The 13,315-nt window shown below is 55.1% G+C and overlaps 1 protein-coding gene across 3 annotated transcripts in view; it reads right to left on the bottom strand.

The window, feature by feature from the left end:
* PRDM11 (PR/SET domain 11) overlaps window positions 1-12,434 on the bottom strand; it is a 72,553-nt gene extending 60,119 nt beyond the window's left edge. For 2 of the 3 annotated variants that reach the window (XM_084775617.1, XM_084775622.1), the window contains exon 1: window positions 12,075-12,434. In XM_084775617.1, the coding sequence (XP_084631743.1) occupies window positions 12,075-12,263 (189 nt within the window). In that variant the 5' untranslated portion in view covers window positions 12,264-12,434. The remainder of the gene's footprint in view (window positions 1-12,074) is intronic. The other variant, XM_084775623.1, reaches the window with a different exon arrangement.
* Window positions 12,435-13,315: the final 881 nt, after the last annotated feature.

The raw sequence follows: 13,315 nt of genomic DNA, 5'->3' as shown, positions 1-13,315 counted from the left end.
TGCTGGGGAGGGCTGGGCCGGGGCCAGGCACACACTCCTCTGCTTTTCGAATGTAATCCCAGCTGTCTGCACTCGCTGACCACACGCCACTGCCCAGAGAGGCAAGGCCAAGCAGGCTGCCCAGAGGGCACCCTCTGCCAAAAGGATCACATTGGGTGGCCTTGTAAGAAAGGAGTGCATGGACAGCCAGATGGCATAAGTACTACTCCCAGCCCTGCCAGTGCCAACCATGTGGGTGGCTTTGAGAATGTTATTTAGGAATCTGTAACCTTGGTGTCTCCTCCTGGGCGATGGCCACAGCCGGGGCATGCAAGCACTCTGCCGTTTGCAAAGGCCAGAGCCATTCTTCCAGTGCAGCATGGAACCAGGAGAATGATGTGCTCCAGAGGCTGAGGCAAACCCTTGCCTAAGCCAACATGGCTCTAAGACACCCAGCTCCCAGGGGAAAGTCTGGCCCCAAGCTGCTTTCTTCTCCTGCCCACCCGGCAGGCCAAGAGAGATCAAATCCATGGCCACAACAGCCCCATTGAAAACCAGTAAATGTGTCCAAGGTGTGGGGTTACATTAGGTACTATGCTCCTGGCCACCTCCTCAGAGAAAAGGACCAGGACAGCCTCGTTCCCTCTCTGCAGGCCCCAGTCCAGAACCTTCAGGGCCAACCAGGGTAGAAATCTGATCACCCACTGCATTCCCAAGGTAGCAGTGTCCTTTGGGACACCCTTTGACCTGGGAATGGAGGCATCATAAAGGCGAGAGCCAACCCCCGCCTGTTCACCAGGGATGTGGGCTCAGCGCCCAGCGAGGTGATGGTGAGCTAAGGCAGAGGCGGGACCCCATGATAGGGACACTGCTGGGCACCTATCCTTCGCCTGGCCAGCCCTTTGCACTTAAGGCTGCTCAGTGACGTGAGTGCTGTTATTTCTGGTTTGCAGTGCATTCGGCCAAGCCACAGAGGTGCCATAGTTCTGGAGATGGTGGCTCTGGGGCAGCCAGGTCAAGACTCCAACCCAGGCATTCCGATTCCAGAGATCGCTGATCTTTTGAGCCAGCACTGCCCCCTGCTCGTCAGAACTGTGCCACTGGAACAAGGGCAGAAAGGGGGTCTGTGAAGGAGAGGAGACTCGGGGGGGTGGGGGAGGGGGGCGGGAAGCAGATTTCCCATCCAGCTCAAAAGAAGAGAGCCTGGGATAACCAGCATCCATGGGAGGCATATGGTTCTTCACGAACTCCCAAGGGACAAATTTTCAATAACAGATAATACATTTTTTAAGCACAGCTGGTTCCCATAACCCAGCACGAGCAACTCTAGAGAGGCCCAAGGAAGCTCTGGGATAAAACCGTAGCTAACCTAAATGCCCAGTAGTGGGGGAATGGGTAAATAACAATGACTTCCCAACACTGTGCATTGGTGTTGTTTTAAAAGATGGCAGTTCTCCCTGTGAAGACACAGCCAAACTGCCTGTGACAGCTCAGGCCTATAATCTCAGTACTCACAACACTGAGGCAGGAGAATCAACAAGCTGGAAGCCAGCCTGGGCTACATTACAAAGAGGGGCTGGGGGTGGGGGGTGGGGGGGGACAGGAAGAAAGCCCAATCAGAAAAGGGCTTGCTGTGCAAGCCTGAGGACCTGAGTTCAAACCCTCGGAATGTAAAAAAGCCAGGTGCACCAGTGTGTTCCTGAAAACTGGGGAGGCTGATAGTATCCTGGAGCTTGCTAGCTAGCCAGTCTAGTCAAACCAGTGAGCTCCACCTTAGGTAAAATAAAGACCCTAGCAATCGCAAGGTCACAAGATGGAGAGTGACTGAGGAAAAAACATCCGACACTGGCCTCTGGTCTCTACATGCACTAGCACATTACACACACACACACACACACACACACACACACACACACACACACACACACACACCACAAAAGCCAGTTTTCTAGGTAGGATGTTGAGAGTTAACATAGTAATCAGTACTACAGGCAACTACTACTGCTGCCTATGTGTTATATGCTATGAGTTTGTATACAGAAAGCTCTCTGCAGAGCTATGGCAACTGTGATGCTAGGCATGCAGAGGAGTCAGGAATGAGGAAGCTACTAAGGTAAACCTTATTTGTCAACATTCCACGTTTGCAGTAAATATATTGCTGTGTGTTCTTTATAGGGTTAAACTCAGCACAACAAAATTTAAAAGACATGCAGATCTGCCTTGGGAAACAGTGAGCCCAGCCCCCAGCCCCAGCAATACAATCACCTACAATGATGGGAGCATCACAGAAAATTCTAATACCCCTGGACAGGTGGATTGGATGTCCGTGCTGAGCCTGGTTAGGGAAGCAGGAGCCAAAGGCCTGTCTACCCACGCGTGGAGTCACTCTAAAGAAGCACTGTACACGTTAGACCCTGGAGGGGGGCAGTGTGGGTCCCACTGTGACTTCAGAAGAAATGCGTTAGGCAGTCAGAGGTGAACAATCTCCCTACTGAGAGCAACCTTCCCTTCCGCACACCTCTCAGCTTCTTCAGTGACCTCCAGCATCCCTCCCAGAAGCTGCCTAGCTCCTGTCCAGCTTCTGGGGTGCCTCAGAATGGAGGGTGCACCTGGGAGGACTCTGAGTGGAGGTGAACGTCAGAAAGGAAAGAAGAGAACAGGCTCACATAGCAAAGTGCCCACAGCGCCAAGAACCTGACTGTGACACTGTACCCAAGCAAGAGCCCTAACCCCAAACAGACCCCAGCTAAACCCCAAGTCAGGACCACGTTAACAGTCAAATGTCGGTGACATCACTACTTCAAGCCAGCTCCAGTGTGGAGAGAGAAGAGCCAGAAGGAACAGACCTGAGTCTGAGCTCTGCCTTCGAGTACCCACACAGGAACCTACCAACTTCACGGAAGCCCAGGGAGCCTTAGTTGGGCCAATAGTGGGCATCTCCCAAGCTGACTGAGTAAGTTAATGTCAGCCCACCTCTTGTGAAAAACAGTGCCTCCATTAACACAGGGGTCACAGCCACACTACAGGGGGACCCAAGGCGCTGAGAAAAATAAATGGGCAATGCCTGGACTTCAAGACAGACAGGTTTGTTGGGCGTGGTGGCACGTGCCTTTAATTCTAGCATTTGGAAGACAGAGGTAGGCAGATCTCTGTGAATCTGAGGCTAGCCTGGTCTACATAGAGAGTTCCAGGCCAGTCAGAACTACATAGTGAGACCCTGTCTCAAAGCAAACAAAAACCAAAACACAGACAGAAAAGTGAGGAGGGAGCTGTTACGAGGCGACACTAAATGGTGCCTGAGACAAGACAAACACCTGACCGTGTCCTGACTCCTGGGTGCAGCCTTCGAGGATTACACTGGGGGAGTCTTGCCAAGCAGGCTTTGGGTGTCCTTTGAGAACCAGGGGCCTGGGCAGCAAGGTGGTCTAGTATGACATTTGACAGGGAAATTGCCAGCTTTGGGAGGGTGGGCGTCAGGGGGGAAACCTGAGACCAGGGCCACTGACCCAGGACCGGCTCCTCTCACAGAGTGCCACTCTTCCAGTGTGCTCAAAGCCACTGTCAAAACCAAGGCACCTCAGTGACTCCGCGCTGGTTGGCCTGAAGCCCAAGTTGGGTCAGGTGAAGAAGGCCTGCCCCGCCCCATTCGGCAGGAGTGCAGACTCTGAACAACAGCTGCCCAGCCTGCGGCTGCTGCAGGACCCAGCTGGTCTGGGAACCTAAGAGAGAGTGAGCCAGGGGCACCCTTAACAGGGCCCCAAGGAGAAGGGTGAGGCTGGTGCTAGTGGGAGGGGTGCTCCCACAGCCTCCCTCCTGGGCAGCCCACCTCCTTGGGCTTGTGGCCACATGCAGACCCGGCACACCTTGGGTTGTTCCCAGAAATCCAAGGACAAGGTGGGTCCCTCAAGATCAGAAGAGAGCCTGGGAGAGAGCTCAGGGAGTAACCTTTTAACACTATGTAACGCTCCTTTGGACTGGCACAGGCTGTACCCAGCGTCCAGGTGTGGTAGGAATGCAGGCCTCAGACCTGACCATCGGGGGATCCATGTGGGAAACAAACTTCAGGCCACTGTCCAGTCTTACCCCAGGTCTCTAATCGGCAGGCCACAAGCCTGGGTAACCTCAGCCTCTACAACAAGCTCCAACTTCCTTCCTCCTTACACAGGCCCCACGGGGGTGGGGTGGGGTGGGCTGAGACCCTGGACACCCCACTGCGGCCACGCCCCCACAGCTCTGGTGTTAGAGGTGGGGGCAATGAAGCTTTCCCCACAGCCAGGAACCACAACAGATGTCAGCCCACCAGGCCCGCTCAGGATGGCTCTGGCCTCACCCCAGGGGCCTGCTGGCTCACCAGTCAAGACTGGCCCCACAGAACGGGCAGATATGTCTTCCCTGGCACCTCACTCCACTGGGCCCAAGGGCAGCCTCTCTGGCAAGCAAAAAGAAGCGTTGCACACTAGTGTGGTCTTGTCCCTCCCCTACATAACCATGCCTCCATTGCAAGCCTCCCACCAGAGGGACAGAAGCTGTCAACCTAAAAACTAACTGCAGGACCTAACTATTAAGGAACTATCGCCATCTCCCTGTATGGCAACTCCTTCCAGTTTCTAAGGCCATCTCCTCCCTCTCCCAAACGCCAAGACCACCTGCCGTTCAATGGCTCACAGGCCCTCCCACTGCTCATCTCTGCATACCTGTTCTCATTGCCCGCCCCCCCCCCCAGATGCCTTTCCCTTCCCTCCTCAGATACAATTCTGCACACAACTTGGAGGTGTGCCCAGCTGCTCCCCTACCTCTGAGAAGCGAAGCTGCACTCTTTTCTCACTGCCAAGCCCAATGCTCACACTCCCTGCCTTCGCATATAGTCAGGATGGGAGCCAGAGCTGCTGAACCTACCTGTGATAAAGAGACCTTTTGTTTCGGCTTCCAAACGGCGGCCCGCGGTTGCATTTATAATGGCATGGGGACCGCATGCTGCAGTTAAAAGTTTATTCAGTTTGTTCTCTAAGGAGTACCACTTTTCCCAGGGACCCGTGGCACGCCTGTGAGAGGCCTGTAGCGGAGTAACTCGCTGCTGCTCACCCAGGGCAGGGGGTCCCACCCAGCATGCACTGGACCACACTTGCTAGGCTGCTGCTAGCCTAGCTTTCCAAGGAGAGCCATGCAGTAGCGTGTTTGCATTTCCAGACCCCAAGGGAATGCTGCTCAACTATGTGATGACAAAACATTGGATACGTAGGTCCAACCACCCCACAATACAGCTGCGCTTGTGCCAAGACCCCTCATTTCCCAGGCTGGCCTGGGCTACAGTTCCTCATGTCCTATGCTTTCGTGGCACTGCCCAGCCACGCAGGAGTGAAAGAACGGAGTAACCAGCCACCCTGTGCAAAGATCCACCAACAGCGGTCACAGCACTCACAACAGCAGTGAGTGATCTTGGCCCAGCAGCCTTTCCCATCTGTGTGACTCTGGGTTAAGACACTTCACTTCTTGGGACCTCCATTTCACCTTTACAAACTGGATCCAATAACATCAGCACGGTGGGGCAGCTGATGCTAGCAGGACTGTGTATACACATGTGCCTCCTGCAGGCATGGCTGGATGGCTGGTGCTGGGGCTTAGAAGAAGCCCACGGGAAGCTCCACATTTCTTTGGATTTAGTCCTATACCTTAGAGAGAAGTCCCATGGCAGCCGCTAAGCCACTGCTCTCTTTGGCACACCTCCCCTTGCAGAGCCAAGAGGCTTCACTCTCTTCGCCACATCCCCTGGCTGTGACACTGAATCCTCTGCAAACACCAACCTCCCTGGCTAGTTTGACTTGCTTCCTGGAGCCCTGCTAGCCTGCAGAAGGGTTTACAGGCACAAACACACGGACACACACAAGGCAAGTCACCCTGACTATGCTGGGGCTGTGAGGTCTGAGCCAGGTAGCATCAACAGCTCCCCAACCTCCAGAGTCCCACCATACCTTGGGCCGTGACAATGTTGGATCCACTGCAGCTGGGTCCCCGTGGGCTGCCTCATGACAAGTTCCCTTGTATCAGGCCTTCTCTCTGGAGGAACCAAGGATCTACCCAGCCACAGTTCCTACCTCTCTTGTATCCCAAGCCAGGCACTCCATCACCCAGGGAAGCCTTCAGTGGTACCCTTTCTTGGCCCTCATCTTTTTCCTTTAGAAAACTTCTAAAAAGCAGGAGCCAAGCATCTGGGAGCTCTGATACTGTGTGTGTGGGTGGCTTCCTACTTACCTTCTTACTAACGTCCACACCAGCTAAGCTCAAGGCTGAGTCAAACCATATCCCCAAACCGACTCCCACCTGTAGCCTGCCCGCCCTATGCTTACTTCCAACCCTTCCAAGTATGGACACTGGTTACTACGAGTACATCCAAGAGTGAGGTCCTGGGGTACAGGGGAAGGTTGGACTTTAAGTCTGGCCACTCTAAAACACATGACTTCCCAGAGGCCACTTGTCACTGCGCCTCAGTTTCCTTAATGGGACAATGAGGTGTCCTGTGAGCTGGCCTGCATGCCTTGGGAATTTGGATAAAGGTGTTAAAAGAAAGCAGAACTAAAGCGAGAATTCTGAGTTTCTTTTTGTGTCAGAGGGGAGAGAAAATTCCACACGCCATTGAGAACTCCCGAGGCTCAGGTGTGTCTCACTGAAAAGACAGAACCGGACCTCCACAACCACTTTACTCTGAGGCTGATACCAGGAGGCAAGGTGCCAGCCACCCATGTCTGGTCCCCTCCCCCATCATTACTTCATCTGAGACTCTTGGTTTAGCCAAATATGACTCCGTGTTTTGACGCTGAGGTTCCCAGGGTGGGAAAGGTCCTGACAACTGCTATGCCAAGACCCTACCAACCAAATTCATTTTAAAGAACCAAAGCAACCTGATGGGAATTATTAGATGAGTGGCCCCTAAGGCTTCTTCTGTGGGGTAGCCTTCACAGGGTGCCTGGGAAGAGTCGAAACTGCGTGCCCTTCAGCCAGTCAAGGGACCTCTGTGAGCCACAGGTTCCCCCTCTCATAAATGGATGGGAAAAGCAACTGTTGTCAAGAGCCATGGTACTGAGGTCATGTTCCTCCCAGCAGCCGAGCCCTCCTGGGGAGCAGCATCTTCACAACATAGAGAGAAATTATGTCTTCCACAGAATATGAGGCAGGATTGATACCCTCATCTGTGTGGCCAGAAAAGGAAACTGAAGAAAGACAGGCTCACTGGCAGCCAGTGTGTGGAATGAGCAACTTAGGGTATGGCCAGAGCACAGGCCTGTATCCATCCCTTTTCAGGTACCCTTGTCCCCAGCAAAGGATACAAAATCATCTCCATGCCCAGGACATGCTTCCATGGTACATGGTGACTTTCCATCCAGTAAGGTGGCTCCGAGTTGACCTGACACCAGTCACTAGTACCCAGTGTTTGCTGGGAGCTGCCCATACGGCTCTGGGCTGGACATAGAGCACTATAGGCAGGAAACAGCCAGCCTGTGGGGAGTGGCCTCCTCCTGTCAAGGACACCCCTACTGTAAGGCAGGGGACCTACCCTGAGGTCCATGTCCTCTGCAGGACACAACGCCAATCCCACCAACCCGGTATCTCCTTGCAAGGGCCCAGATCCAGGTACTCCCAAACCAAACCATGAACACTAGGATTCTCTGTCCACTTGAACTGACCACTCTGACCTGTAGCCATCTCCTTCTGCTGGTTCACCCTCCTCGGCAACTGGTTCTTTGCAGCCTGTGCACTCTAGACCAAGAATCTGGTCATCGTGTCTTATAAAAACCCTCTGAGGCTCCCTGCAATCCCTCCAGTGGGCGAACTCCTCCTCAGCCAGCACAACTGTTCCAACCTAGCTGGGAGCTAGGGTCAGGGTGAGTCAGGAGCACTCAGGATCCAGGTGACCTGGCCTCAAATCCCAGCTGCACCGCTTACCCTTTCCGTGCCTCAATGTTCCAAACTACAGACTGGGGAACAGACGGGGAGACCATGGGTGCGGAGCAAGTGCTTTGTGAGGGCTAAGCACTCCCTCCATTCACAATTCCACACACCTTCCGGGCCACTCACTAAACCCCTACACTCTGCTCACAGGAGCGAACCAAGCGCCAGATACTCTAGCTTTCTAGGAGCTAACTGAGAGGAGAAACAAACGAAATAGGTAAGCAAGGCATAAGATATGTTCTAAAGAGAAAAAGCAGGAAGCCAACACTGGGAGGTGTACGGCTACAATTCTAAACAGGAAAGTGCCCCTAGAAGGCAGTATTTTGACAGCCCTGGTGCTGGAGATGGAGGCAGTACAGAGCTAACTGGGGTGCAGGACTGTAGGGAGATGGAGCTCTTGTCTGAGGGCAGGACCAGGTTATTGCTCGGTTATACTTTTCCCGCCCCCTCGCACATGCACACTCACCAACCACAGACCCACTCCTTCCAGGGCTGACCACACAGGCCCTGACCCGCTCTGATGCCTCTCCTCTTTCCCCTCTCTCTTCCTCTACATCCTGCCCATCCTTCAAAGCCCAGCCCAAAGGCTTCCTCCTCTGAGGAGACTGTGCCTTGACAAGGACTCACAGCTGTCCCATTCCCCAACTACTGAGCACCTTTCTTGTGTGTTGGCCTGTGAGCTGTGCAAGGCGAGGGCTGGGTGGTCCCAAGGCTGGCACAGCGAGGACTTAGGAGCTTCACGCAGAAACGAAGGACAGGACGGCACCCAGTCCTGGGCCCCAGTCTTCTCCTCCTGCTATCTTTTGTCGGGGACACCACCAGGGTAGGTACACTCTACTGTGTGGCTGAACACCAGCCCTCCCAGGATCAGCAGATACAAATCTGCAATAGCAAATAGGCTTTTTAAAAATAACAACACTTTTTCTTTCTTTCTTTCTTTCTTTCGGTCCCCGCCCCCCACCCCCTTTCTGCACAGCTTGTTTTTCTGGCATGGCCCCTGGGCCAGCTGCCGAGAAGCCCCTCCCTGGCCCCACTCTGAGAACATGGGGCTCTGGGGCCTCCAAGGACTTGCAGGCTCCAGTCAGAGGTGGAGACTACCAGGCAGCTTCAGAACAAGTCCTCAAGCCCCACTCCCAGGTACTCCTGGGCCAGGTACGCCTCTGCTCAAACCTCCATATTAGAGGGGTATCCAGAAGGGGTCGTCTGACCCCACAGGACACTTTCCCAGAGCTTGATCTTTGACATATGCTCTTTCCACCCTCTCACACCACCGATGCACTCTTCTCTCTCCAAGGCTGGCAACAGGCCACTTCCCTACACTGGTGCCTCTTCTTTCTCTCCTGTCTACATCCTACCCATCCTATCCACGTGGGTCCCAGAATCCTCTCTGCCTTTGTTCGAAGAAGCAGCTCTCAGGAGGTGACAAACTGCCACTTTCCGATTCTGATTGTGCCATGGACTCTATATTCCTCATCCCACCTCTCAGAGCCTCGGTTTCCCCGTCTGTGAAACCTCTGTGGGGGTCGCCAGAGCAGGGATGTGGTAGGGAGTGGCTAGCACTTGAGCTAGCCTAGTGGGTCACATGCTTAAGGGCTCTGTGGCAGTACAGAGGTGGTAGCATTTGAAGACATGGGGCCTACTAGGAGGTCCCTGGGTCACCGAGGGACCTTAAAGGAACTCCTGTAGTCTTTTTGTCTTGTTTGTTTTGGGGTTCTTTGTATGTTTTTTTGGTTTTGGTTGTTTTGATTGTTGTTGTTGTTTTGTTTAGGGGGTTGTTTTTTGTTGTTTGTTTGTTTTTTGAACCCTGGTGAAGTCTCTGAAGACAGTCCTTCCGGATTTCCTGTCTTACCATGTGATCTCCCCTGTCACGTGCCCCTTCCATGGTGCTATCCACCACAATGAGACACTGTCAAGGGAACTATCGCTGAAGCTGGAGCCATGCTGTTTGGACGCTCAGATTCCAAAACTATTAGCTAAATGAATGCCCTTACCTCAGATAGTATATAGCCTCAGGCGTTCCACCATCATAATGAAAAACTGACCTACACAGGACGGGACTGCTTAGATAGTGTCTGACAGGCGTAAGCCCTCAGGAAACACTAGCCACTGCTATTATCCACTTTCAGCATCCCAGGTCTCCACCCTTGGCCCTTGCACTGAATCACTCCTTACGTCAGCAGGGATCTCGGGGGTCTCATGTGCCTGGAACAGCATGTTTCCCATAAGGACTTGTGGCATTCTGTGCCCTTGAGCTATGGTGGTAGTAGAAGCTTCTGGTGGAAGGCCATCAGTAGGTTAGGATCCCAAGTAACAGACCTCAGAGGCAGCTTAATAAACAGGCTGCCTGTTATCCGCGCCTGCCCCCCCCCCCCCCGCAACGCCTCCTCCAGTCGTTTTTGCCTCTTTCAGGCTTTCTGATAACCCCATGTTGGACCTAGGTAAAGAGTAAGCCAGATGGTAGACACTCACCAGATACCTCAGAGAACCCATCTAAGAAACATATGGGCTGGAAACGTCCAGTAACTCAGACCAGAAGTAATGACTGCAGTGACAGATTAAAGGCTCCGGGGACAAGAGCCCCTCATCCCTGAGGGAGGCACTCAGAAGGTACCACACTCTGGGAACAGCTGTGGCCCTGTCAGTTAGGGGCTGGGTAGAGCAGGCTGGGGTCTGGCAAACGATTGTGACACCCAAGATGGTTCACAGAGCATCACCTAGGATCGAGGCTCTAGCTTCTAAGAACATAAGCCTGACCCCCAAGCCAGGTAGCTCACTGTCCCAGGGCTCTCCCAGCGGAGTCCCAGACGGCTGCACTGAGCCCAGTGTAGGGAAGGAGAACCTGCCCTGAAGAGATTAATTGCAGCTCTGCCAAGTCCAAGCCCCGCAGGAAGGTTCCTGAAGATGCCCTCCCCACAAAACAAAATAAACCAAGGGGCCTGGGCCGTGTGCCCAAAAGGTTCCCAGCAGAGAACATGCCGAGCTCCCCAGAGATGAGGCCAACAGACCCACATACCCTAGATTATCAATCAAGCCCTAGAAAAGTCCCAGCCTTGCTCTGCAGGGGACAAGTGGGCAATGCAAGCCTGGGGCGTCGCAGGCATCACACTCCATGGAAAATTATTCTGCTTCAGGATATACAAAATTCCCAAAGTTTAGAGGGTTCCCAAGAAGAAGAGCAGTCGCCCTTCGTCGCTCATGGTTTCCACACACAAAGGACTGGACGTGCTTCTTCTAGATCACTCTAAATTATAGTCCACATCTATGCTCCACACAAAGCCATGGCTGAAAAATAAAAGATAGAAGACTTTCCTCCTCTAGGTCGCCAACTCATTCTAAGGGTCTTAGCTCCGACCCTGATGGGCTGAAGACACCAGCAACTTTTTGCCTTATTAGCCCAAGGCTGCTCTGTAGCTCCTGCAGGGACTTGCCTAGGGCACGCTGGCCTTGACGGAGGAAGGTCATTGGCCACCAAGTTTCTGCAGTTTCTGCATCACATAGTACCTTGGGGACAGGGAATGAGGAGGTGGGGGCGGAGACGACACTCCGGAGCGATTTCCCGAAGAGTCCACGCCGCAACCAAGACTTAAAATAGATAAAAGGCACGCCCTCCCCCTTCCCCCGCCCCCCCCCCCCCCCCCCCCGCCGCCCCAGGCCCACGGCTAGTCACCGAGCCGGACGCAGTCCCCAAGCCCCCGAGTCCAGCCCTGGAGCACTGGCGACCCGATCCCTGCAACTAGGCCAGCGGCCGCATCCCGCCCTCGCCCCGCCCTGCCCTCTGTCTACACGTCCTCTTTCCGAACACCGGGCCGGGGAAGCCGCTCCCATTGGCCGGCGGCCGCGTCCGTCAGCGCGCGGCGGAGCCGAGGAAAAGGCTACAGTGGAACAAGGCGGGCGAGTGCGTGGAGGAAGGAGGCGGAGGCTGGGCCGCCCGAGGCCCGCGACGGGCGGCGGCGGCGACCTGCGGCCCCGGCCACCTTGGGACCCGCCCCGCTCCCGGTGCTCCGGCCCGTGCCCCGTCGCCCGCATGCGCCCCGCTCCCCAGTGTCCCCGCGCGCGCGTCGCCGCGTCCCCCGCGCCGGTTGGCGAGCCGCCCAGCGCCTTCCGAAGCCATGTTCACGTTCATGGCCACGGTGGCCACCGGGCCCACTCACCTTCGCGGGCTCCCACGCGGGGCGGCGGGCCGGGCCAGGGCCGGGGCGACGGGGCGCGGCGGGACGGGGCGGCCGCGCGCGGGGTCCCCGGCCGGGCAAAGTTTCAGCGCCAGCGGCAGCGCGGCGGCGACTCGCTGCTGCTCTCCTCCCCTGCTTTGACCACCATCTTATTAGTACAGGAAATGACATGGAAAACGGAAGAAAGCGGCGTTTGGGGCAGACGCGGACCCCCCAATTCAGGGGGCCGGAGCCGGGCCTCGCTGAGCCCCGCGTCCCCCGAGCCGGCCCCGCGCGGGAGCTCGCGCGTCCCCGCCGCGCGCCCCACAGGGAGGGCGACGCTGCGGAGGAGGAGCGGGCTACGCCAACTTTGCGCCTGGGATACTTTCGGGGGGTCGTACTGCAAAGTTGTGGCGTTTGCGCAAGCCCATCAGAGGGTGTCCCCTGACTCTGCTGGCTTCGATGCAGTCGGTCTTCAACCCAATAGTCTGAGGGCGATAAATGCGTTTATAATTTTAACCCTTACTGGGTCCCCTTCTGAGCCCCTTTAACCCTTTGGGTGCTCAGCAGTTTAGAAATAGCAACTGAAGTTGGGTAACATGCGTCCCACGGACCACCAAGAGGAAGGGCCCTGACCCCCCCCCCCCCGAGAGAAAAATTAACTATTTATGTGGGGCTGCAGGCTTAAAGAGTGAGCCTCGCTTTCTGCTTAGATCAAAGTACAGTACCCAGACAGAGTAGAAAACTGGGACTGACAGCTCTCTAACTTTGCTTTGGAAAAGATGTTTAAGTAGCTCTTCCTTGCCTGGTACCTCATTTTCTCCATCTGTGAAATGGGACTCAGAACGAAAGATATTGAAGGGATGTGGTGAGGCTGGGGCGTTCGAAGGTGTGAATAGTGAAATGGGGAACCAGGATAACCATACCCTAAGGACCCCTGCTTTGTAATGCCCTCCCAAGGGGAGGCTGCTTCAGGGTGGGTTCCCTGGCCATGGGAGGGCCTCACCTCAGGCTGGAAGTTGCCAAAAAGGATTCTACCCCAATAAGAGGTCTTAGAAGGCCTGCCCAGTGCCAGGTAGTCCCGGAAGGTCCAGACAGTCCCAAGAAGGTGTCACCTCAGGGGAGCTTCCACCAGGGTGGTCCCAGAGGGCCTTCCAAGGGCAAGGCTCCTGATGATGGTGTAGCCCCTAGATGCCTGATGGGGGCTGGGAGAGGAGGGAACGTCAGGACTTGTTTCTCGTGAC

This window comes from Acomys minous (assembly GCF_964271855.1).
Source record: "Acomys minous genome assembly, chromosome: 3".
NCBI classification, from domain to species: Eukaryota; Metazoa; Chordata; class Mammalia; order Rodentia; family Muridae; genus Acomys; species Acomys minous.
This window is presented reverse-complemented; position numbering and strand designations above follow the sequence as displayed.